Source organism: Gymnodraco acuticeps, unplaced genomic scaffold (assembly GCF_902827175.1).
Source record: "Gymnodraco acuticeps unplaced genomic scaffold, fGymAcu1.1, whole genome shotgun sequence".
NCBI classification, from domain to species: Eukaryota; Metazoa; Chordata; class Actinopteri; order Perciformes; family Bathydraconidae; genus Gymnodraco; species Gymnodraco acuticeps.
This window is the reverse complement of record NW_022989958.1, coordinates 35,530-62,488: the sequence shown is the minus strand read 5'-3', so window position 1 is coordinate 62,488 and position 26,959 is coordinate 35,530. Positions and strand designations below refer to the sequence as shown.

The 26,959-nt window shown below is 41.2% G+C and overlaps 1 protein-coding gene across 3 annotated transcripts in view; it reads left to right on the top strand.

Annotated features, from left to right (window-relative positions):
• Nucleotides 1–26,023, top strand: part of palmdb (palmdelphin b) — a 30,044-nt gene extending 4,021 nt beyond the window's left edge. The window contains exons 2-8 of one of the 3 annotated variants that reach the window (XM_034210718.1): nucleotides 2,554–2,604; nucleotides 4,390–4,470; nucleotides 5,876–6,003; nucleotides 8,008–8,122; nucleotides 21,298–23,626; nucleotides 23,731–23,810; nucleotides 24,011–26,023. In XM_034210718.1, the coding sequence (XP_034066609.1) occupies nucleotides 2,560–2,604; nucleotides 4,390–4,470; nucleotides 5,876–6,003; nucleotides 8,008–8,122; nucleotides 21,298–23,626; nucleotides 23,731–23,810; nucleotides 24,011–24,094 (2,862 nt within the window). In that variant the 5' untranslated portion in view covers nucleotides 2,554–2,559 and the 3' untranslated portion in view covers nucleotides 24,095–26,023. Of the gene's footprint in view, nucleotides 1–2,553; nucleotides 2,605–4,389; nucleotides 4,471–5,875; nucleotides 6,004–8,007; nucleotides 8,123–9,681; nucleotides 9,707–10,307; nucleotides 10,419–11,087; nucleotides 12,936–14,189; nucleotides 14,400–21,297; nucleotides 23,627–23,730; nucleotides 23,811–24,010 lie in introns of those variants that run through there. The other 2 variants (XM_034210720.1, XM_034210719.1) reach the window with 2 other exon arrangements.
• The last annotated feature ends 936 nt before the right edge of the window (nucleotides 26,024–26,959 follow it).

Genomic DNA, 26,959 nt, shown 5'->3' with positions numbered 1-26,959 from the left:
TACCCCTTCTCAGCTAACAACAGTACGGCCTGTCAAGGACATTTGCCCTGCCAGCATGTGTTTCTTCTTTACCCTTAAGCACTGTGAACAGAACATTTGAATAAGTTAAATAATGTTTTAAGCTTTTGAATGAGCCGAAATGCATCGTTGGGTTTTAGAATAGGGAATTTGTCTAGGTACATGGATAAAGATGGCGTTTTTGCCCCTAGTACAATCTGATCCAGGCTCTGTGTTTTACCAAAGATTGAACGACTGGATTTTGGAGGAGTATGGTGCGTCTCACGTGTAAACTAAAACTAATTTGACTTCCGGTGAGTTTACCAGGCTCTGAAATCTGATGTGTCATGGTTGGCTCTATACAGTATGAGCTCTGGTGTCGAAAAATCAAAACCATCAAAGAAAAAAACAAACCTGGATTCGGCTGCTTGTATTAAAAACTCAACATTACATTTAATAACTTCAATAGTGGATTGTAGAAGAATGACAAATGCACTGTGCACATTCTAACCACCTATACTAATTCTCTTTTCCACCAACGCTTCATACTTTATGAATAACTTGACAAGGAGATGTTGAAAATACCACACATAGCACCACGTGTCAGTTGTCCTGGCCATGGACCCATGTTTCCCCTCTAATATTCCAAGTAAAGCAGACAGTAGTGAACATGCAGAGGATGACATGTCCCCGGCTCAGGTGCTACTAGCAGTGAACACCAGCACAACATAATGTAGCTTATTAAATGCTAAGGATCATGTTACCGCCCACTCTATGTACTCTATTGCCAGCAACTTGCCATTTCCCTTCATGTCAGCTGATATGTGGAGCTAAATCTCCTATAAAGTGACAACCGTTTAAAGCAGAATATGTTAAAGGGATTTATGTGTGCTGGATCTGAGGGAAGACGACATAAATACACAGGATGATATTGTTGAATTAGATTACTGTAATTTATATATCCAGATCAAGAAGCCTGTCGTAGTTTCTTTAGGTATTTGTACGTCTTTTGACTTTCCTGTAGCCTCAGGTTGGACTTTGTTGTGATAAGAGTATACAGGATATTATCATAGGATTCTTCATGGGGAAAGACCTGAACGTGCTAAAGTGTTAATAGGACAGGGAAGAGTCAGCCCTCCATGGACACATTGAATCACATGTTAATAAACAAGTCCACATGAAGCAACTGATGGTGACGCTTGGGAATTCAGAATGTTATTAACATATCTGACCTGCAAGATTACCTTCTAAGAAAACACAGTAGACCTCAGCAATTAAGTTGCATGGAAATTGCAGAGCACCTATCAAACCAGTTGTCTTGCATAGAAGCAATATCCTACCATTATCCTAAAAACATCTGTTAAATATGGGGCAAAATAAGAGTCAAAAATAGAATTTCTAAATGGAGATGTAATCCAAAACAACTAAAGTACGGTTGAGGTTATTGATAGATTACACTGAGCTAAGGGTTAGGGTTATATTGTGGTTACATGTTAGGATGCAACTCAATCATACCACGTAAAAGGCAAACTATACATTTGGAAACACTTTAAAAAGGACTCGATGCTTCCTGCGTCAATACTCGACCACTTTCCTTGGCCTATTGTGTGTCCTGCTGAGTCCTCCTTGAGATGTGAACCTGCTGCTCTCTTGCTCTCCTCTCTTCTCAGGAGCATCTTAACCTCCAGTGATCTTTCTGTCCTCCTCTGATGGACTGTTATAACACAGAACACCCACACACTCATGTTACATTCCCTGCACTCATTGTGCCGTTCCTCAGGGACGGATTAATCACCGTCCGACATGTGACACAGACGTGAGACTTTCTGTGGCTCCCGCTGTCAAGCCTGACATTCGCAAATCCTTAAATCACAGGAGTGTGTTATAATGTACAGCAGTAGATCATTGGTGGCAGGCACATACACTGTTTTCACATTGAATGCAGAGCTTTACAGTGCTGTGGTTGGATATATACATCCAGTCACATTATATTTATTTTAACCCTTAGATGCACGAGTGACTGAACCCTACCTTCTTCCATAAGTGGGTCAAAAAGGACCCGTATTAGAATAATATGTGTTTTTTTGTCATTTTGGTTAAGAAAAATCACTTGTATAATATTTAGTATTATATTTTTGTTCATACTAGAAATATTTTATATTTAAGTTTTCATTATTTATAATTTTAGACATTTTTTTACATTTAGAAAAAAAAACGAAATTCCATAGAAAATGCATGCGGGTCATTTTTGACCCACTTATGGAAGCTTGGGGTAGTAATACAAAAACTACAATTTTTTTAAATTTAAATTTAAAATTTGAATGACATGATATCCAAACATGTTTTTTGAGGAATAGCTGGAATATGAAATGATAAAAAAAGAAAACCACCTCACCGGGTCAAAAAAGACACACTTATGCATCTAAGGGTTAACTAGCCTATGTATGAGCATTCAATGTCTTTAAACATACTCACAAAACTACTGATGCTGAAGCTTTGAGCCTCGTTGATATAATACTTCATCACTCACTGCCATGTAAATTGTGTTTCCTTTAGGCCATCATGGAGGAGGCTGGCCTGCTGAAGGAGAGGCTCCAGGCCATCACGGTAAGGCTTTGTGCTTCTAATAGTAACAGGAGAAAGTGAAATAATCTATATGTGAAATTGTCACATTCTACCTCCCTGTCCCTTCTTCAGCCACATCTCCACTTCCTTGAAACCATGCCATTTGCATTTTCCTCGTACGCTTGTGCTAACCACAGACCTTATTTAAGGCATCTGAGCAAAAATACATTGACTTTGAGACGAGGGAACCTAGAAGTGCTAATATGCTTGCTCACTTACAGGTATAGGACACGCTCCTAGTTTCTTAGTACCTTGCCAGTTGGACCTAATGCCATTGGGGGTTCTGATACCAGATCGCTACATTTGCATATCTAACCTTGACAGTTTGCAAACATGGACCCAGTGGACACACTCTGAGAGGTGATTCACGCCGTGTATTTCCTCACTGTGATAACACCTCCAATATTAAGCACAAAGAGGCAGCTCTGTGGCACTCTGGGAGATGTTCTTTCAGGCATTGCCTTGCAGAGTTGCCATCTGGAATTGAAGAGGACTTGAAACATCCGTCTTGTCTGCTCACTTCTTTTTGTGTCCTCTGGAAATAGCTATTGTTATTATATAAGTGTCTTGCAGTGTGTTTCTGTATTTGGTAATGTTTTCTCTATTTGCACCCTTCCAGTGCTGTGATATCTAGTCTGAGCAGGATGCCATGACACATGTGAGGCACACCTGGATTTCCTGTAGTGAGTCTGAGTGGTTGGACCAGCGTTGAATGCTCTGTGTCTATGTCTTGATTTAGTTTCTGCATTTAGACAGACAGAAGCAGAACTGAGACACCATGTGAGATGCGAGGGAGGGCTTTATATTGTTCCCAGAAGGCAATGTAAACAAGGTCGAGCATGACAGCTACAGCTACAGTTAGCAGTGCAAGTTTGTTTATATTGTCCCTTGAGTCCATGCCAGATCAGCTGTCAATCAAACTTCAAAGACCCGCCCATTCAGAGGCTTGGAGGCTACATTTTTCTGATGATTCTCCAAAGACAATTGAATAGTTCATTATGTTGTTTGGAAAAGATTATTGCTGTACACAAATAAATAATTGAAAAATCTGGTGTTGGCCAGATGTTAATAATTTGTGGACCCTTGTAAGTATCTAAATCTGTGCTGCCTGATTATCCTAATTCATGACACTATCATTACATCTCAATCATTACTTTAGTCATTTCCCCTGAAGTAAGTCGATGAGGATCAGCTGATACCTCACCCATATGATATCCGAACGTGAAAAAACAAAAACATGATGAACAATTAGCGCGGTGCCAGAGTCTGAGAGTTCGTCAGACAGAGACAGCACTATAAATACCAGCAGACGTCACCAGGAAGATCCCCTTTCACTGAGGCTTAGAGCTACTCTGATCCAAGATCCAGAGGCTAATTTTAGCGCGCAGTGACCCCCGTCAGTGTGTCATCCATGAACACTGGGCTTGTGTTTTGATGTGGAGTTAAAGCCATTAAGCAGTGTGTTTGTCTGAGATTATGAACAGATATGTGTCCATTATTGAGTGTCCACATGCCATAACTTCATAGAAGATTTGTATCTTTTCTACAGCAGGTGTTTAGTAGCAGGGAAAGTTCACGTGGTAATAGTAAACAGGTGCACGCACACACAAACAGGTAGGGTCATGAAGGTTGTGTTATAAGTTATTTACGGCCGTCCAGCTGTCAGCTTAGTGTTGAAGCGTCGGCCTGTCAGGACAACAGGTGGAACACTTTCCATGCTGTCAAACGTACTCATGATGCAACCCTGTGTTTGATTTCCCTTCGCAGGACAAAAGGAGAATCCAGGAGAACATCGCCAAGAAAAGGAGAGAGATTGAAGAGGAGAAATTGAAACTCCAGTACATAAAGGTACTTTTCACTGCTTTTATGAGAAATGCAGGGGAAAATGTAATACACGGGAAAATGTGATTCTAAATGATAATAGAAATGTGTTTCCAGCAGAAACTGAGCAGACTGCAGACACTCCCAGGAGGCAATGCGGGATGGAAATGACTGAATGTGCTAGCTAATAACAATGCAGCACTCTCTGTACAAACTGAGACACAAAATGAAGCAAGGCCAGACTTTCATTTCACCAATATTAGCTGGAGTCTCTCAGCATTATATAACTTAGTAATGTTATTCTTATTCGACACAGCTATTACAAGCGGCCGAGATGGGGTTTCTCCGCAGGGTGGTTGGTGTCTCACTTAGGGATAAGGTGAGAAGTTCGGTCATCAGGGAGGGACTCAGAGTTGAGCCGCTCCTCCTTCGCGTCGAAAGGAGCCAGTTGAGGTGGTTCGGGCACCTAGTTAGGATGCCACCTGGGCGCCTCCCTCGGGAGGTGTTCCAGGCACGTCCAGCTGGGAAGAGACCAAGGGGTAGACCTAGGACCAGGTGGAGGGATTATATCTCTTCGCTGGCCTGGGAGCGCCTTGGGATCCCCCAGTCAGAGCTGGTTGATGTCGCCAGGGAAAATAAAGTTTGGGGCTCTCTGCTGGAACTGCTACCTCCGCGACCCGACCACGGATAAGCGGGAGAAGATGGATGGATGGATGGATGGATGGATGGATGGATGGACACAGCTATTTCCCAACACTTACTGTCACAGTCAACTTCCTCCGGCCGACAATCCCTGTTTCTAAGTGAAACCATTTTCAGCCAATTTACTTCTCATCTGAGGAAGATTAAGGGAGACAGTGGGTGCTCCACAGCAATCATAGAATGATGATGTGGAGCACCCACATTGTAAAAGTAAGAGAGACAAAAACAAACCATGCTGAGGAAAAACACTGAAACAATTTCCAGTGCGTCTTAGGATTGTCATATCGAGTATATCTTTTGACAACGTTATCCCTGAAAGAATGACTGTGTATCCTTACAAGCTGTATGAATAACCTTATACATAGCTTTAGCCAACCTAAGCTGGGAGAATTCATCAATCTATCCTTGATATATTTTAGTAACTCAGACTCACATCTTACTGACAAATGTACCTCATGTCCTCTTTGCAGATTGTGAACATGTGTTAATGTAACACCTTGTAAATGGTGATGCATAGAAAGAAAATGTAACTTCTTGTAATGAGCTGTATAACTCTTGAATAATACTGACTGTGTATGAGAAACTCTGGGGACATCTAGTGGAGGGTTGGGGGATGACATGGTGTTAAAAGAGGCAGACAGCTGCTTTCACCATGACGCCAACCCCTTTTGAATTACGAATATATGTTTACATACTGAGTTGCCTGTGTGTCGGTGTGTGTGACTGACAGAAGAAGGCCCTGAGGGAGCAGTGGCTGATGGACGGCCTGAGTCAGCAGCAGGAGGAGCAGGAGGCCATGAGGCTGCAGGCTGAGGACGAGCAGCAGCAGAGCGACCAGCTGCAGAGCAACATCCTCAGGTAACCTGTAGCAAATCACAGCTCATCCCACACTGAACAGGCAGGCAGCTGACACATCGTGTGGGGGAAGAAGGCATTTATATTTTGTTCAGGTGCACTGAGGCTTGTGAGGACTGAGTGATCCCAGTGGGGGATATCACTCGCTGCAGAAGAAGAATAATGTGATAGATTTTAGAGTCGCTAGGGTCAAACAAGATCTATTTTTCTGTTGAACCAAGAGTTGTTTTGCCTTTTAAACTCGTATAGCAAGAGGGTGCTTGTGGAAGCTTGCTAGTAACACTTTCTGAGTTTTGAGTATGTGTCTCTTTTTTTCTCTCCAATGTTTGGGTCATTTTCAGAATCAGGTTATATTGCCGCTAGGTTGACACATTTTGCATTGGAGTATTATGGTGCATTCATAAAAACAGTAACATGTATTTAGTTATTTTGGAAAAAATATAGTTATTATAAAAATATATTTACCTTTTTTTTTTTTTTAAAGGAAATTTTTTTACATTGATATTTAGAAAAACTTAGTAAAATATAAATGTGACAGAATACTCGAAAAAAATTAATATCTCATGAGAGCTCCATTGAAAGAACTGAGCAAATGTGCACTCATCAATATTCAAGTTTAAAGGTTTTTTTTGCTGTTAAAGAAAGTGGCGGGTCCCTTTCCACCTTTAAATTAACACAAGGGTGAAATTGCAATATTGTTAGAGGGAAAAAAAAGATTTCCTAAGAGGCTGCCAAATGGAAGTTACATCATCATCCGCTCTAAGATGCTTTTTGGAAACCAGATGTGCAGGAGTCTTGGGAGAACATGAAGTGCTTTGGAACATCAAACACTCACTAATTCACTGTCTTGTTTCTACAACCTCGACACTGGCACTGTGCCTCCGTGTGTGTATACGTGTGTGTGTGTCTGTGTCTGTGTGTGCCTGTGTGTGTGTGTGTGCGCCTGTGTGTGTCTGTGTGTGTGTGCGCCTGTGTGTGTGTGTGTGCGCCTGTGTGTGTGTGTGTGTGTGTGTGTGTGTGTGTGTGCCTGTGTGTGCGCCTGTGTGTGTTGTACTGTGGGAAGCAGCAGGGATTAGGACCAGACTATTTGACCTTAACTACCCCAGCAGCAGCATGTGTGGCAAAGCGCAGACAGTTTCCTCATTACATCACAGCACATACTTATCCCGGCTTAGTGTCTGCACAGACTCACAACACACGAGGCTTCACACGCTCTACATTAACACAACCCACTGTCCTGCTGTGAGGAACCATTTCCAACAATGTGCAGTGAATCATGACGAAAGGATGTGTCATATATCACCAACAACCATTTAATCCTTTTTTCTATTTCTTTAAGATTTGAATCCATCGTAATCGTGTGTTAGTTGCATATCTTTCAATGGACCATAAGTGTGATACTCTATATTCTTTTCTTTTGTCACAAAACAATTATTTGGAAGAATATTGACAGATTTCAAAATCTATGATCGCATGGGCCAGATTAGCAGTGTAAAGATGTATCAATGCTGTCAAACAGGACCCTGATCCTAAATGTGCCCTTTGACCTCTAAAGTGGTTAACGCTTAGATTAACACCTTAGAAAGGTCAGATATAATGTGTTGTTTTGTGAATGTACTATACATTTTACCCGGCAGACCTCTAGAGGTTTAGGAAAGAAAAATTAGGCTTTTATTTGATTAATTTCTTTAGGGTAAAACCGCCAAATCTTTTTTATTTCTAACACCGTTACACACAACTTGATATGCAACGCTCCACTTACTGTAACAGTAGAACCATTTACATGTGTATAGACCTCAGAGCCATGTTCTAAAATGAAAACATGTTATGAGCGAACACAGCAGGACTTCCCAGAATGCTGCGAGTGTGGAAAAAAAGCCCCGAAGCAAGTGTTAAGTGTTTCATTAAAATGCATTCAAATGCTCTCTAGCTGCTGCTGTTATTAAGACGAGAAAAACGCTACTCAGCTCGTTCCATTAATCAACTGTTTATTACTCTCCTGTACAGAATAGAGAAGGAGATCGAGGCGTTGGAAACACAGGAGCTCGACATCTCGGCCAATGAGGAAGCAGTTCTGAAACGGTTAAAAGAAGTGGAGAGGACGGCTGAGGATATAATAAAGGTAGGCTTAAATAAAACACTGGCTGCTTTTTATTACTTTGCTCGCTTGTGTTTTGCATACTGATTATTTCTGCTTCAATTCACCTTGAGGCGATGCATCCTGATGAGAACTAACCTTTCTTTAAACTTTAACAAACGTAGTGATTATTCAATTGAAGTGAAGACACAGGTCTATATTTGAAACAATGCCCCCGATACATATTTATGAACAGACACTATGGTAGAAAACACTGGACTAGAAATGTCAATAGGTAGCATTTATGCCGAAAGACAGGGTTTTGAAAATGTTATTTCTACTTGGCTAGAAAAGGAAGTTCATTATATAACTGAGATGTGGGCTTCTGGTTCTTTTGGATTCTTACGGTTGTTTCTTTCTTTGGACATAAGCAAGGCTGCTAGAAGTAGCCATGCTGCTAACAATGTTAACCAAATCACTTGGTTTTATGAAGCTCAAGGGACAGGAAATGTATCATCAATGTTTCTGTTGGGTATTTTTTTGCCAACAAATGTCCTGTTTATAAAACTGAGATTTAGGTTTCTGGTTCTTTGGGATTCTTCAGGTTCTTTCTGTTGGGGAATACATTTCCCTGCATGTCCTCCTTCGCCCTCTGACGCAGCTGAGCAGCCGTTATCTCCCATAAGGAGGGGCTGCCCTAGCATATTGTTGATGTTGCCAGTTTGTGAACTCTCGGTCAGAGATAGTTATTGTTGTGGGACACCTGGAACACATCCTTCTCGGGGTGTAGATGACCCCGAGCCGTAAGCGACAACAAATGTGATTCAGTGTCCTCAGCGGTTTAGTCTATCGATTGAACAATGTTGATTATTACACTCTGAACTAGTTAAACCCTCGAGCTACAGGAGGGTTCTTCAGAATTGATTGTGGCTACCGTGTGGTCAACTCGTGGCCCGTGACATGTCGTGTGAATTCTCCGGCCGAAGCTCCAAATAAACCGTCAGTGTTTGCCATCGAAGCTCCAGCTCTCCTCGTGTCTCTCTGAGTCCTGACTCCACTTGCTTCAGAAGTTTCCCCCACACTTTCTTTCTTTGGACATTAGCAAAGCTGCTTGCATTAGTCATGTTGTTGCCGAACAGATAACTTGTATATGAATAACAGGAGATTTCTGTTGGGCAGTTTTGTTGCCAGCGAATGTCCTGTGTGGTAGATTCTAGCGCTTTCTACAAATCTACTGAAACTGAATCCAATGGTCATTGTTTGCTACTCACACCATGCCGCCTGTGGCTCTCCCTCCAAATACTCTAATCTGTGCTCGCCTCTAACAAGATGCACTTACTGGGGACTGTGTGGGTGTGCTCGGCTTCACAAGAGGATGCTTCCAGTGAATAAGGTGGCAGGTAAATGGATTTCTCTCCTGGTGGGCGTGCGGCACACATGCACTAACATGAATCATTTGCTTTCTGGTTGCTGTGTTTGGACTGAAATTAATAAATGTGGCTTTAATGCGACATGGACTGCTGATGCACCATTAATCTCTAGCACTGCTGTGACGCTGCATCTCTCACCACTTTGACCTTCAACTACTCTGTCTTCACATTTAGGAGCTCAACGCAGACTTCCAAGCAGGTACAATCTTCTCTTTACATCTGGGTTTGTTTTGAGTCTGTAACACTTTTCTAAGGCTGGGTTAACACACTCTACTAATATATCTCACCTTATTTAAGTGTTTTAACCAACACAAATGAATGTTACTTATTTAAATAGTCATAATGCTTAATCTATTGTTAATATACTAACATGTTAACCTCAATTATTTATAATTCAGACACAGGGTAGTTGTTTTTTTAGGCCCATTATTTTGGAACCATGATTTCATAATTGTAATACCATGTTGTTTGGCTGAATTCTGGTAAATACAATAACTTGAGAAAGATTTCCAGATTCATACCGATGTCATGTCTGTGTTTCAGAGATTGAGATTAATCTGAACGTCTTACTTTTAGCAATAAAGAGAATAACCATACTGCTCAAACATCTTTAATTATCCCCCTTATTTTATCCTGTTTGGTGGGCCTAAAAACTTAACATTCGTTGTTATTTTGTGATACATAACTGGGACATAAAGATACCTGCTTTAATTATTATCTTTTATAACCTTACTAATCATGGCATGGCTTGGCATTTATAAAGTTTTCTCGTATCTCACTGTTCAAACTTTGTTCCTCAGATGCGATGCGTAATGCCTCCTCGCCACTCCAAGATTTACCATTCTTCTACCCTCCAATACCAACAAGAAGCCCAGCTATACATAGGCCTGGTAGTGAAGAACCAAAAAAAGGTACGGACATCATTTACTGCAGATTCTCAAAACCAGTTAGGATGTTGAAAGTATAATAAATTGCACTATGGGGAGATTTTAGATGCCTGCCAGCAATTTCCCAGAGTTCTCGGCACCCTGCTGACATCCATTTTGTGCTCTTTAGGCTTAGCTGTCTGGTTAAGACCGGGCGCTCTGATTGAAAATGGTTTCATAATGCTATTTTAAAAGCTGCAATTTTCATCAGGATGCAAATTATGAAGCACTTAGAGTTCAGTGTGAATATAACTGAACATTTCTATGCCGCCATTTAGAATTCTGCTGGAGTTATGAATCATTGACAGCAACTTTTTCATGAGGTTGGAAAAGACTGCAGCACGCTGACTGAGTAAAAACTAAAAGACAGGAGGCAGATGTACATATTGTACTGCATTAAGTAGGCATTTAATCAATAAGAAAACACTTTAAATCGTATTTTTAAGGCAAAAGCATTTAGCATTAGAAGGACAAAAAGGAAATATTTGTTTTCTGTTGATTGACTCTTTTAAAGACATGCCATTGCCTTAAACTGATCACAATTAAAATGCAATATTTGAAGTAAGAGTGTGCAATCGTGCCTTGTTTTTACCTCAAAGTTACAATATGAAATATTCAGACACTGATTTACAGTGAGTCTTTTCTCTATTTCAGCCACGTTTGCGATGGAGATCAGTGTGGAGCATGATAAGAGAACAGGCAAAAGTCAGGTGGTCTCTACTGCCACCATCACCCCAGAAAGCCTCCAGGAGAGGGGGTTAAAGGTATATGAAGATGGCCGCAAGTCAGTATATGCATTGCACCCAGATGGAGGCAAAATGCTCAGTGGATCAGTTGGAGAGATGACGCCCAAAGAGGTGGAAGAGCTTCTGCATCAAGCCGCAGATAGGAACGTTCCCACTGGGGTGCAGTACCATCAACCGGCCTACTCTGCACCCTACACAGAGAGCAGGCCTTCAACACCCAGGACGCCCAATCAAACACCGAGAGAAACCCCAACCCCAACACCCAGGACGCCCAATAAAACACCAAGAGAAACCCCAACACCCAGACCCTTTCAGAGCTCAGTAGCACCCAGGAATGAAGCTGAAGAGGAAGGCCAGCAGAGCCAAGACCTGGAGAGATGTAAGACCCCAAAAACACCCAGCCCTATCCAACAAGACTCAAGAACTGGAGAGGAAACCAAGCTGCCCTACTGCCACATTCCAGGACAATCGTTGGGTGACAGGCCTCCGATTTCACAGCCACAGTTTGGTGCTCAAACTCCTCGAGGACTCGCCAACAGGAAGACGGGTGCCGGCAGTCCAAAGACCCCGTCTCTTGTCTCAGTCAAAGCCAGATCTGAAGGAATGCCTACAACCGTTCAGCCGTTCTACATGGATGTTGATAGCTGTTGTCCTTCAGTAGCCAGCGGTCTGCTGGGTGATACCGATGGCTTTTTAGAGAGCTCTGGTGAATTCGACAGACTTTCCCCCTTCTGTTCAGAGAGTATCGAGTCTCTGAACTTCGCCAACAAACTGCCAGAGGAGCTGGAATCAGAACCGGTCACCATGATCTTCATGGGTTACGAGAACGCTGACGAAGACGAGGAAGACATCCAGGCCGAACTGGTGGTCATCGGCAACAGCGATGACGATAATGATGAAGAGGCCCAATGTAGTCCTGAAGGAAGGACCGAGGAGTGTCTCTCATACCACCCAGAGGGATACAAGAGCCAGGTCTTCCAACCCAAAATGGGAAAAGCCAACGTTACCGGCCGCAGAGACATTATTGATGATGCCTACTCAGACTGGGAGGATTTAGGGCTCCACAAGCCCACATTCATCCACAAGTCTGGGAAGCCAAGTCCCTACCTGCAGGGGCATAGGGGGGAGACGGCAAACACAGGAAGCATCAATATGGAGGAAATGAAGCTCTGTTCAACAGGAAGATAAGAAGGAAGATTACCACTTGAAGAGGAAATGTAGGAGAATAATTTAAGTGATTTGTTAAGTGATTTTCTTACAATAGGTTTGAAGATATCTCAGCCTTGCTCCTAACCTTCCTCTTGTTGCATTTATTGTGAAAAGCCTTACCTTGCCATAGTTTGCCTCTAATATTGGTTTGACTGCAGCACTTTGCCAAAGATATTTATGCTGCAGGTAGCCAAACTAAATCTTTAAAGATGTCTTGTGACCATATGTATGTGGATGTTCATCTTGTTCTTGCCTTTTAATTCTTGGCCGTTAACCTCAAATAAATCTTAACATTTTTGGAAAAAGTGTTGTTCCAGCTTTGTGTCAACATTGTTTCTTTTGGTTTGGTGCACCAAGCCAGCTTCAGAAATGGTGTCCACAGTTATTTGTGGTTACTGTAAGTGGTGACTAATTTATGGTGGTGCTTTATTTTTCAATAAAGGTGTTAATCATGCCATGGGGTGTTTGAATTTCTACTTTGAATGTGTACATTAACAGTCCTGTGTGCTGTTACCTTCTCTGTGATTAAAAATATGTCTTCATCTTCTAATTGTGACGGTGTTGTTTTGGCAGCAGTGCCTGATAGTAACAATGACAAATAGCCAGCACTTAATATCATCAGATGACTTCATACACTTATTTGCATTTTTGTAATATGATAATATGATCTGACAATACCACACCTTGGAAACAGTATGAAGGACATTTTGAAAAGATGTCTATTGCCACTTTGAATTAATAAATTAATTATATGTAATAGCACAAGTACACAGCTTCAATTCACATTTAAAAAACATGAATATTATTAAATGTGTTTTTCTGAGCGTCTCAGTATAGAGGAGGCGAGCAGCTCTGAGTTGTGTCAGCAGGAGGCTGAGAGAATTCAACTTGTTTTTCTGCTGCTCATGTCGAGCACTCGCCCTTGGTTTGTTTTGTGATGGCTTAGACTGTATGCTCAAAGGATACAGTTATATAACGGCAATTTCGTATGAAAGAAAAAAAAACATGAGAAAGTGAGAAACCTGAGGCCGTCCATTGTCATCGCTGTCACCGAAATATTCTCGGTGTATCCGTCTCTCTTAGCTGGAGCAGTGTAGGGACCTTAACAAGTGTGTGAATATATACTGTCTTCCTCTGACGGGAGTGAACGTGCTGTGTTAACAGAGATGTTTTTTGGCTGAAAAAGATGACTCATTCTTCACAGCATGGATTGAGTAGTCAGTCACACATTATGGATGTAGTTAGCACTCCTGAGCAGCCTTCAATGAGAAAGACAAATCCCAGAGAAAGCAGTTTAATGGAGGTCAGTGGATATGCCAGAGGAACAATAATTCTGGATTGAAACGTTGATGTTGAAATGTGATTGTCAACGCTAAATTGCATGCAGGAGTGATAGTCATTAACTGAGCGATTCGTTTATTTGGAAATGTCTTTTACATTTTTATAAACCTCACATTTATACTTTATTCATGTCTGACAAAAATAACTAAAATGGGGTTATGTGGTGATGGCATTTATAGTACCAAGATATCACAAGTTATTTACTGATTTCACAGAAACAGCACTTTTGGTTCCGCTTGCTTTGCCTTTAAAGCATCCTGAAATCCTGTGATTGGAAAATAAAATCACTGCCAAATGAAGTGCTTTCAAACAGCAGGAAAATCAGGCTTATATAATGAGCATTCTTGTTTTTAACCTATAACCCAAGCTCTTGAATTAAATATGTAAATGTAGCATTTGAAGATCTTCCTAATAGCAGAGAGTAAGAATGTATAATAAGCTGGCGGTTCAAATCAATCCTGCTCCGGGATGGAGTGTGTGTTCGAGCACAAGATGAGCTCCTCTCTGCCTGAGAGTGGGTTCATCAAAGAAAGCTCAAGTATTGGCTGTCTCCAGTACACCCCCCCCTCCTCTTGCCGTCCAATCAGAGGCGGCAGCAGCCAGGCAGAGCTGCCAGTGTGATGCTGCACTCAGAAACAGAGCAGAGCCTTCTGCGTTTATCCTGTCTCAGGTAGGTCTATTTCCACACACACACACACACACACACACACACACACACACACACACACACACACACACACACACACACACACACACACACACACACACACACACACAGCACTCGAACAAAAGTTTGCAAAGATTTTCCTCTCCGTCAGGCTGCAGATCCATACTGCATCATCTGCTGCTAAAACGGAAAACACCCCATGTGTTTGTTATTGATGTGGACCGAGGGATGCCGCAAGCAGATCAGAGTTATTAGGATTATAATATGCTGATCGACTAGCTGCAGTAATGTGTGTGTGTGTGTGTGTGTGTCGGCATGTGGGGGCTTAGAGGATGTGATTAAGCTGTGAAGTTGGACTGTCCTTGTGTTGACTGGTTACATTATTCAAGTTTATGATAAGATTGAATGTTTGATCTTGACACAAGATGCAGATATCAGCTGATTATTCAGTAAAGAACGGGTTAGTTGACCCACATTTGTTTCACTAGTAGTGTCTTGTCATACAGTTGCCTATGGTTTCCAAGTTGGAAGATATTTTTCTGTGAGAAAATACATATTTTTGTGTAATTTCAGATTATATTTTGCTATTGTGCACCTAACAAACTCCAGCAATTGTGTGTCCAGTAAATCCAGTCCTTGAGTGCTCTTTAACAATTGACTGACACAAAGGTGTTCCTGGAGAGCAGACGTTGTTTTTGTTTGTGATTTTGAATGCTCAAAATAAAAAAGGTTGACGTCAGTAGAGTTTGGATTATAACAAAAAATAAGTATGACAGCTTCACGTCTTGTGAGTCCATCGAGGAAGGGCTCCATGTAGAGCAATCAATGAATCAATCCATTGTATCCAGCAGTTATTTAAGGGGGGGATTATTGGCATTCCATATATTGGTAGAGCACCAACAATGTGTTGACGCTTTTAGCTCCATTCCTTTTCCAGATTACAGCCGGACAGAGTTTACAAGAAAACAGCGCATTTGTCAGGGACTGTGAAATTGTGGAATAATTCACATTTGGGCTTTAGTTGTGTTTGTGTTGTGTTTGTGATTGTGTGTTTGATTATTCAATGATGTGACTCATTGGTGTTTTGAACATTTTCTGACAATCATGGAGCAGAACGAATGCTTCATACTCTTTTCAGGGATGAGAGAAATGATGATAAGTGCAGATGAGCCTGCAGCTCTCTTTCTCAGTCCGCTGCAATGATTACATCATGTGAATTCTTAGAACAGAGAGGGAGCCGGTGATTTCAAGGCTTTCACAAACATAAATGTGCCTGTGTGGCTGCGACAAAAGCTCAGATACATACACAGAAACATAAGCATATACACATACTGATGTCTCTGTCATAATTGTATTGTGTGTGTGTGTGTTTTTCTCTCTGCTGCTTTAAAGTCAGCCTTAAAGGTGGGGTAGGTAATTCACGTCAGAAACACTTTTTGTTATATTCCATGGAATGCTCTTAACATCCCGATAGCAATGAATATCTTAAGTGCTTTGACAAAAAATCCATCCAAAAATGTCATTTATGGAAGCCGTGGCGCTGTAAAAAGCACGACCAATCATTTTAGCCGGCCTGGCTAAAGTAACTGGATGGCCTACCTGCCTGTCAGCCTTCCATCTGTGCACAAACTTATCTCGTGCCCTCATTGGTCATGTGCGCGTTCGTGTGTGTTGGAGGAGGGACTCTGTAAGGAAGTCTGAAGGAAGAGGCAGATTTTTTTCGGTTGCGTACTTTCAAGTTCTAGCGCACTCGAGCTGGTTTCTCCATTCTTACCTACCCTACCTTTAACAGCCCTTATATTTTCCTTTAGTGTTGACAGGTTGACATATTTTAAGATCAACGATCACAGACTGGACATGTTTAAATGTTCTTTCTTTTTCTCTGGAGAATGGAAATTCATATCCAGGAGAAAACGGCTGATATAAGCTTTTACAGGCGTAGTGACACATTTTGTGCGCAAGATCTATACCACTGAGATAAGATCTACTTTATTCCAAGGTCCCTTATTCTCATGAGGATGTCAGCCTTGAGTTTGTGGAATGAAACCTTCTGAAAATGCTTTCACGTGTCCATCCTCTCAACTTCAACGTGCCCTTTTTATGGAGGGCTTAATGTCTCAACGGCTCCTCACTGAGCCAGGAGATTGGGCATTCAAAGCAAGTGATGATTCACAGGCTTCTTGCCTTGAATTCAGCGACACCCAAACAGTTATTTGGATCTTTTGTATTTGGTGTACCCACTTGAAAATTAAGACTAGAAAAAACGATTAAAACAACCTGTTAGATGTTTCTTATAATAAACGTCTAGCAGCTTTTATTATGACTGTTGTTCAAGAGCAAAGATGGAAAAGGTGTGTAGTTGATCATAGCAACACAAATGGATTAATACATTTCATTCTTTGACTGACAGCTGTTGGCATCTCCTAGAAACAATCAACATTGTTTTATTTTACCTCGTTGTTATTACCATGACCTATTTGTGCACACACTGCTGGACAAATTGGTCATTAATAGTAAAACATTTATGATTTAGGTCTCATTAAACATATGTTGATGTATCGTCATTATTTTTAGCTTGTAATTGATGTCTTCTGCAATATAAAATGCTTAGAAGCAAGTGGTCATGAAATCAAAGAAGAAGAAAGTGGACATATGCAGAACAACGAGGCAAATGATCAAGCAAACACATAACTTCTATCCAGAATAGTGCTGCTGCAGTTTTGGCACGTACATGCAGAGTTGTGAACAGCATATTGGACAACTGTTTGTGAGTCGAATGCAAAGCCCTTATGGATTTTGAGGAAGCCTGCGACTCAATCTGTGAGTCTGTAAAGGAGGACATTGGCACATTTGATACAGATGTGGTTATTATTGTTCAGCTCCCTCTCTAATCTAATGTTCTTCTCCTAACTCACTTTTGATTTGTTGAAATGAAAGGGTCAAGGGTCCAAGGGTTTCAAAACAATAGCATTATTCCCGATGTATTAGCATTAAGTCATTGATGGCTAATGCACTTTTTATTGGGATTGTGTGCTTGTCGGTCAATGGGAAACAGCCTCAGGGAGCCTCATCTCCACTCGGCCTAATCTGAATGACAGTTACACCACGTGTGTGTGTGTGTGTGTGTGTTTTATGTAAAGTTTGCTTTTACTTCGTTAACACTCCAACAAAGCCTGAGCATTTGCATGTGCCTGTTGTATGGCTCGTTTCTATCCGTGTGACTGACGAGCTGTGCCCTGAATATGATTTCTGTGTGGATGATCTACATGTTGACGGTAGGCATTGCTTAGTTTTATAATATGCCAATAGATAGATCAGTGTTGTTTTAAGCTAATAAATGAAAGGGACATTTATCTACAGCCATATTATTATTTCTCTATTGCTAGTGTTCAGCTGTTCCAGGATGCTTGTTGTTGGTCCTTAAGGAGCTTTAAAAATGCACAATTTAAGCCACACCTAGTATTTTAAGATGTTTTTCAAATTGCATGTTGTTCTTTGTCAACAAAAAGACCCCAAACCAACAATCTGTCGATCTGTGTCTCAATATGTTTTGGCTTCCTGTCTGATTTTCCGCCCAAAGCTCATTGGTTCCTACTTAAGTTGTAGCTGCATAAGTGAAAAAAGGCTCAGTAATTCACTCGAACAGCTGGACACTCTGGATTTGATTGCTGCTTGCACAGGAGGATGTCATGTGTTTGTTGTTGACTGTTTACTGGGGTGGATTAATACACAGTATGTGTACTATTGAGTATGTGTGGCAGCAGAAAGGTGTATATGGGATTGAGTACAAATAAACAGTGTTTGTTCACAGTAATGAAAGAACATGTCAAGCAGTGACATTGATTTTGTTGAATAATGGAGGAACAATACATAAGGCTTTTGATTCACACCATGGGGATGCATTCAATGCTGGTTTTGATATTTCTTTTCGATTTGATAGCTTAAAGAGAAATGTAGATATAGTTAAACAAATCCTTAAAATGGAAGAATGTTTGGATGCATTAGAAACAAGATGTTTTTAAAGTATAAATGGTCACAAGGTCTATTTGCAGGTCCATGCAGTCTGTCTTTGTAAAGCAGAAATCCCACGGATGTTGTCGTGAATTCATCTAGTGAATTCACGACAACATGGACATCGTTTCACAATCACAGCATCCGTTCAAATGATGGAATATCAAGATGAAATAAAAGAAAATAGGCCATGACTTAATAATGCAATGAACCATGTTTATATATGATGTTTGTTGGTTTTATGCAGCACTGTGACTAGAGAACTCAGACATTCAGGAGCTGTAGGGATTTGGAAAAATGTACTTGAGCGACTTAAGTTTGTTCATTTATGATTTAATGAGGACATTTGGGTATCAGGTCCTGGAGGCATGGTAGAAAATAAGTATTGCGAACAGGCTCTGCAGAGGTTTCTCTAAGCTCACAAAAAACGATTATGCCTTTTCAGAAATAGAATTGTCATTTTAAATGATCTCTGTCAAATATGATGTGCAGTTTGAGTAAAAAGACGTTGCTCAGCCTTAACAAACAGGTCAAGTGTTACTCCTATCTTGCATCATGTGCTAGGTTTGCTGGCCTACGTGACATTTCATATGTTCATATTTAACAACCCATAATTATATCATGCCATTATATTTTGAAGAGCTGCTGACATCACATATTTTTGCTCCGATTAAAAAGCTTGCAGTTTCTCTCCACCTACTGTAGAGTCAGAAAAAAGTGAATGCCTCCTTCTTAGGTTAGATGTCTCCCTCTCTTTTTCACACTGTCATATCAGCTTGCTAAAAAACTGAAGGCTGTGGGCTGCAGTTTTAAAAATGTAAAAGTAATTTGACCAACACGACAAGGTGTTTTTTTTAATGAGGACGTTTTAATTTACCACTCAACCCACACAACATGAATACAGCACTGCTCCCCGTCACATTGAACAGTCTGCTGATGCGGAGGCGGCTGAGCAGTGTTGATGGTTACCATGGCACTCAGTCTGTCGCATGCATGTGTCCTTGTAGGCGTATTTGTTTGTGTAATTGAAAACTTCCAAAGACAACCAAGGCATTGTGACTGATGTGGATGAATAAAAGAGATGTAGTGGCCTCTTGATGGAACACGGCATACTGTGGTACAACATAGCCATGAACAAATTATCATCTTCATTTATCAACCAAAATCTGTGCCTGAATATATTTTGAAATGAATCATGCAGGAGTGATGAAAGGAATGTGCCTGCTATGAATGCTCTGTAGAGAGGAAGAGGAGAAAGGATTAGATTTTTGGCGCTGGCAGTGTTTGATGTTTGTAGCCGTGGGTATCCTGTTAAATACTTTCAGCTTTCAAGTGAAAACAGCCCTCAGGCCCTGGTGAGCGTTTGCCTCGATGTTTGGCAGCAGGAGCACATCACCTCGGATTCAGGGTGGGGCAGATTCAACCTGAACCTTTCATAGAGATAGATGATATATCAGAAATAACAAGCTAACTATCCCTTAACCTTTTACATTCTAATATCTCTTTGAATGTTCATTGTGGACAAATAGATGAGTCTATTTACCCTTAACACACACATATGGTGGCTATAGCGAGAGGTATCACTCTGTAACAACTGTGTGTTTGCTGTTAATTCAGTGGAACTGGAATTGTGCTATATTGAAGTTTGGACCCAACATGCATGCACACTTCACTATGAATCAAAACACATTGTCAGATTTGGTTTTAGCACCTGCATATCCCCAATTTTCTAACTAATCATTGTTCTGTGAGATGTGCTCTGTTCACAAAGTCGTATGCTGCGGAGTAAAAGTAAAACTGTGTACAAATGAAATGCTTAGTGAATTTAGATTTTGATTAATTCTGTGTATTATTTTGTTACCCATAGTGATCTGTGAAGAGCAAGAGGCAATCAGGGATTGAATCTTGTGATTTGGTATTCAAGCACTGATTGTAGCCACTGATTGTTCTCACACTGACAAGTAATAGCCATTTAAATGTCTGTGAGAACATGTGTGCGAGTGTGAACACAGGGATTGGGGGGCTCAGACAATCATCTTGCAGGGACACTCTGGCAGTGTGTGGGAGGCAGATCCTTCCCGGCAGTCTTACATAAGAACAGCTATAATGCCATCTAATTCAGCTGCTTTTGATGTGCTTCATCTCTTACTGAACATAACCCACTTAGGAAAACATTCACAAACCCACCTCCCCCCTTTCCTGTTTCTCCAAATGGCGCAGACACAGAGCTCTTAAGTGCCGTCCGTGGACATGTACAAATGTGTTTATTGCACTTCAAGAACTGTTAAGGAAGATTTGCCAAAGTCACATTGGTGTGATTACATTCACACTCACAAAGACATCCTGTAGTGTCATTGAGCCGGTCCTGTGTTCTTGTCTTTGCTGTTGATGATGATAATGAAGATCTTTTCCATTGTGAGTTTTGCAGTGACAAAACTCTTCATTTGTTCACAAAGAAACGCAATCTTTAGTCTGCACATTCCTATTTGTATGCATCACAGCGATTCTCCTGCTTTGTTTAACAACATAATAACACTATTGATGGTAAGTGCTTTGTTACACAGTGTGCAATATTGATTTAATGTCAAAATAATAGTCCTGGTTCAGCTGAGTGGCTGATTTAAAATCATCAGCTTCTATTTCGTTACATTTTAATGTCTTGCTGGTTATTTGGGGTGATTTCACACAAGCATATTTAAAGACGGGACTTTGAAACATAAGGAGGAAGACAAGGTTACGAAGACTGCAAATCATTTCAGTGTGAAGGAGGGGTACTGTGAATATGCTGCCATTGAATGTATCTCCGCATTTGGCAAAGGAACAAACTAACAACTCCCTTTCAGCCTCCCAGAAAATAAGTCTACTTTTCTTGTTCTCTCTTTTTTTTCAGAGAGCTACCTCGATGGATTTCGAGGCAAATGGAAAAGAACTGAACGAAGGTTGCAGCACAGCCGTCACCATGGAAACCACTGAACAATCGGAGCCGGCGATGGACTGTGAGGTGGAGGTCGCAGTGGCTGATTCACCTGAGCACAGGGAAGATTGCACTGCAGATGATGAGCCTGTTTGCTTAGAGACAGACACATCAGATTTCCCAGGGGAAACGGCGATGCTTGACAAATTATTAACTGACCTGCCAACTGGCACAATTGAGATTGACAACACTGACTGCCCTGAAACGCCTTGTGAGGCTCCAAATGAAGCTTTGATACTGGAATCAGGGCATGAAGAGCTCAACAGGAATGAGTCAATCAACTCCTCTGTGTCTGACACACTCTCCAGTGCTGACAGTGTTTATGAGAACGAGGTACATTGTAAGAAGCAGGACATGCCAGAACAAGATCCTGAGCAAGAACAAGTCCCTGAGCCAGAGCAGTATCCCGAGCCAGAACAAGACCTTGAACCAGAACAAGTTCAACGTCAAGTTCAAGACGTTGAACCAGAGCTAGATGTTGAACAAGCGCAATTCCCCGAGCCAGAGCAATTCCCTGAGCCAGAACAATTCCCTGAGCCAGAGCAATACCCCGAACCAGAAGAAGACACTGTACCGGATTATTACCCTGATGAAGACCTAGACCTGGGGCAGTACCCTGAGCCTGATCAAGACCCTGAACTAGACGAGTACCCTGAGCCGGAGCCATATCCTGACCTAGAGTTATACCCTGAACCGGAACCTGAGGATGAGGATAATAAGCTTTATCTCGAAGATGATGGTTATCCAAATGTGGCAGTCGATGCAGAGGAAGACCCAGAGGCCTGTGAAATCCTGTTTGAACCACCCATTACAGAGGAGTCGATATTAGAGCAATGTATTAGAGAAGATGCAATGTCAGATGTTTCCAATGAGTTCTGCCATGACCAAGACCCTGATGATATGGACGAATGCCTGGGAGTTGAGATTGAAGCCGCTTCCTCAGACAGTGACACAGATGACAAATGGAGATCAATATTTTCTTCTTCCATAAATAAAGAAGATGATGACTCATATTTGGACAATCTTGAGCTGAGTGCTCAGGAGCTCTTTGTGCAGAAAGTTGAGGTGACAGACTTTCAGGAGGAAGACACCAACAACATCGAAGAAGTCCATATTGAGGTTCCACAAGTGGAAGAAGTTCTGGAACAACCTGAGGATACTATTTCCTTTCCTATTCCTCCACAAGAGGTTAAGTATAACCCTTTAGGCCTTCAAGGTTTGTCCAAAATCTCTGAAGATGAGGGTGAAAATGGAAGAGATGCCAATCATAACCACGCCGCCAATGAAAAGCACATTGATGCAGACTCGAACAAGAAGCAACCGAAAGACTTCTGTGTGATACAGGAGACCAAGAGTAAGAATGTCAGCACAGAGCATGTGGACTTCCAGCTGGCTCGAAAACAGTGGCGGGAAATGGAGGAGCAAACTAAGAACAAGATCATCATCCCTACAACCAAGCCCCCCAGCTTTCACGGCAGCCACAGCTTCATGTACACACCGGTCCGCAACATTGAAAGAACTCAGAAGAAAGCTTACGAACTGGAGAACTTGAATCTGCTTGGCGATTATCCTCACACGCAATTCAGCCCTTGCTCAGAGGATTCTGGCCTGGATGATTCCAGCTACAGGTCACCGTATGATGACTTGGAGACATCTGTCGAAAGGGAGATTCGCATATCAATGGAGCGGGAGGAAAACTTCAGGAGAGAAAAGGGCCTCTCCAGGATGGGCAAATCCACTGATTGTGCTCCATCACGAAGTATGCCGAGATCTATAAGCACTCCACTGACGCCGTCATTCATCATTACCACCTCACCCAGTAAGGAACCACAAAGACATGAAGTATCGGCAAACAACGTCATCATTCTCGACCCAAGAAATGATTTCACATCCAACCTGAGACATGGCAAAGACAACGGGGCGGCTCAGTCCGGAGAGTGGTGCTCCGAGGACAGCAGCTCCAACGTCATCATCCTCGAGACATCCAACCTGATTATCCGAAGTGCCTCCGATTTCTCACTCAACAAAGCCTGTGAGCAACCCCAGGAGAAGATGTTCCTTAACAACCCCTTTTTCAAGCTGCGTTCAAGAAGCACAATGTCGCTGGTGGATGAAGAGATTAAGATGATGAAGCAGAGGGAGGAAGAGCTCAAGAAAGAGAGGGTGAATATGTACGGGAAAGACAGGTTCGATAACGAAAGGATATTGTCAAATCACATGGACACGTTGTCGTTTGACAATCCAGGTACGTCAGCGACATATCGACCACATTATTAACACTCTGTACACATGTGTGTTGCCTTTTGGTGTGTGTGCATTAAGCTAATGATGATGTTTTGATCTTACCAGTGAAGTGCAAGTCGTCCCCATCATCACCAATGAAAACGGCCTACAGGATGGATCGCTCTGCTTTATCCTGTGATCACAGAGTAAGTTCTTGTTCATACATTTCCATTTTCATTTCTTAATTGTAGCTAAGTAACTCAACAGCAATATGACCATACCATTACCATTGCATTGACACTCATTTACTTCCCACTTCAGTCTTATAATCTGAGAGAGGAGGTGGAAGTGAAGGAGGTGGAGGGAGTGCTTTGAAAGCAGGTAAACAATCAGCTGTCTTTCTTAGTTTCCAGACCTCTACGCAGGAGGAAGACGCAAGAGTGCTATGGCTCTGCGCTGGGAGGCGGGCGAGTTTACAAAAAACGAATGAAGAGGACCAAGTCAACAGTTTGCCATATATGGCCATCAATTGTCAATGTTTTACTCATCCAAGTTGAATGCAGTGTTGCAATTGTTTGTTTCATTTTGTGACAAAACCGAAACGCTCTGCTTCTGTGATGCTTTGGGCAAAATTGGCAAGACAATGAGAATGGTTTTTTTTTGTTGACAAAATTCATATAAATCTTCTACAGTTTTATTCTGATAACACTAACTTCTGGGCAGAGGGTGTGCGTTGTTTTCTGATGTGTCCTAATCCCTTTTGAATCAAAGCTGCTGCAGGAGATGACAGTTTATACTACTTGTTTGATTTATAAAATCATCTTTATTACAATTTCGACAGGAACAGTGCCAACACACAGCTTCCAAGGTATGAGGATTTGGAACTGTGGAAAATGGTGATTATCATGCAATAATGTTTAATATTGGCATGCCTCCTGGTGAACGATCACCTGCATATTATACCGTTTAAAAAGAAGCACATAACCTCAAAAAAAATACTTTGAATATTGACCTTATTTTTCGGGGATAGTAGTAAAGAAATCTTAATATAGTACTCACATGCCATATGTACATAAAACGTTATTGGTAGCTGTCAGATACATTATAATTGTAGCTAGGGTACGCTTTGATAGCACGAAGGTTAGTTGTGAGGGTTAAGGTTGTGTAACTGAACATTGCCACATCATACCTTGTAGTAGTTACCTATTTCGACGCAGAACAGTGCACCTTTATCAATCATTTGAGTGTTTTAAGCTCAAGTTTGGTCGCTACTAACTCCTCGAAAGATTTTCTCATGCTAGCTAGCATTTCACTTTGTCTGCTGTAAAGTGTTGGACAAGCAGTTTAGACTAGCTTTAAGCTTACGTTAAAACAGATGCCTACTGCAAATCAGTTAGAAGAACTCCATATTGAATGAGCAGACTTTACTTAAACAGAGTGCAATTTCAATCCCATACAGTTTGGCGGCGTTATAAGGAGTTTGACTTAAGGCCAGTATGGAAAATGAAAGTAATCAATGAGTCTATCTATGACATGTGACTACTGTATTAAGATAGAATTGAAAGATTGTGAACCTTTCCTTTATTTAAAGCAACATTATGTAGTAATCGGTGGTTTCAGAGTGCTAGTCATTAATATTGGAAGCTGTTGTGTTAGACATGCATTTGTTATGATTACCTTACTTATTAATAATCAAAATCTAGCGAGTCGACATCTTTGCATACTCAGCCAAAACATCACAAGGCATAAAGCACGTTACTATTGCAAAGTTAAAAGCTTTCTGTTCATCAAGAGACTTCATATATAACCCACAGGCTACCACAGCACTATCAGAGAGAAGAACTCATATTTTATAGTATTAAAACAGTTATATAATGTTGCTTTAAAAGACGAGTATTTGCTGATCTGAGAGTTGTTGTTTTTGCTGAGATGCCTGAATGTTAGACAAATGTAATGTTGACTCCACTCTTTGCTTAACCTTTCTTGACATTATAAATGTAAATCAGATTTAAAAACATATTTTGATGTTATTGTATGTCTTGATACAGCAAACGCTACATGCTCAGTGTATATTAATTGTATTTTCGTACAATGCTTATTCGCTGCAAATTAATATTTTAAGGTGAGCTAGATGGGCGTAAATCAGCACAATATAAAGAATATATTAAACCCATACCTTTAAGTTGAAAAGTATAAATCACATATTGTTACATAAATCATTTAGCGAGAATAAATATGAATATGCATTTTAGAGTTCAGTTTGTCACACACTACCTGCAGTTAGACAATCCAATAAGTACAGGTGTAGTGAGCATTGCTGTCACAGTGCTTTAAACTAGAGGACCAATGATATACATGCAAAGTGGACTCAAATCTCAGAGCTTTGGAAATACAAAATAATTACATAGGTTTTAAAAGATAGTATTTTATTCTCTATACAAAATGACTATAAATGAATGTTCATTTATATACTGTACAGTTAAAGGTGGGTTAGGTAATTCACGTCAGAAACACTTTGTTATATTCCATGGAATTCTTTCACACACACATACGGGTATTGGGCCGAGGGCGAAACCGTACTTCCGGTATCTGCCGTTTTACGCGAGGTGCAAGCAGGCCAAGGGTTTAGCCGTACACCGTCTAGGTGTTGCTAAGCTTCCTGTACTGAATATCATAGTCTATTGCCTTAATCAATATCTAGTGAACTCTAAAATACCACATACTGTATATGCAATGGCATGATAATATTATTGTGACAAGTGGGGTATTCACCTGGTGTTTCCAGAAATTAGACGTAGATGCAGCCAAAATTGACAAAGGCCACTTTCGAGGGTCGTTTTTCCATACATCTGCAGGCAGTCTGTAAGGGCAATCCGACAACCCACACAGCTCTAGTTTACGCTGGTAACGACCCAGAGCACACCCCTCAAGTCCAGAGATATGCAGCGATTTCTTCAGTCGTTAATTCAGAAAAAAAACCTAGTGCGCTCTGCCTGGCTACGTTAGCTAGCTGTTTATATTTGCACTTCCAGGATATTTGCACCTCCAGGAAAATGGCATATATATATATATATGGCGCGTGTTGCATTGTGGGTAGCTCGTGACGTCACTGTGTGTGAAAGAATGAATATATTAAATGCTTTGACATCTGACAATACATTAAAAAATGTCATCTGTGGAAGCCGTAGTACTGTAAAAAGCTCGACCAATCATCTGAGCCGGCTAAAATAACTGGATGGCCTACCTGCCTGTCAGCCTTCCATCTGGGCACAAATGTATCTCGTGCCCTCATTGGTCATGTGCGCGTTCGTGTGTGTTGGAGGAGGGGCTCTGTGAGGAAGTCTGAAGGAAGGGG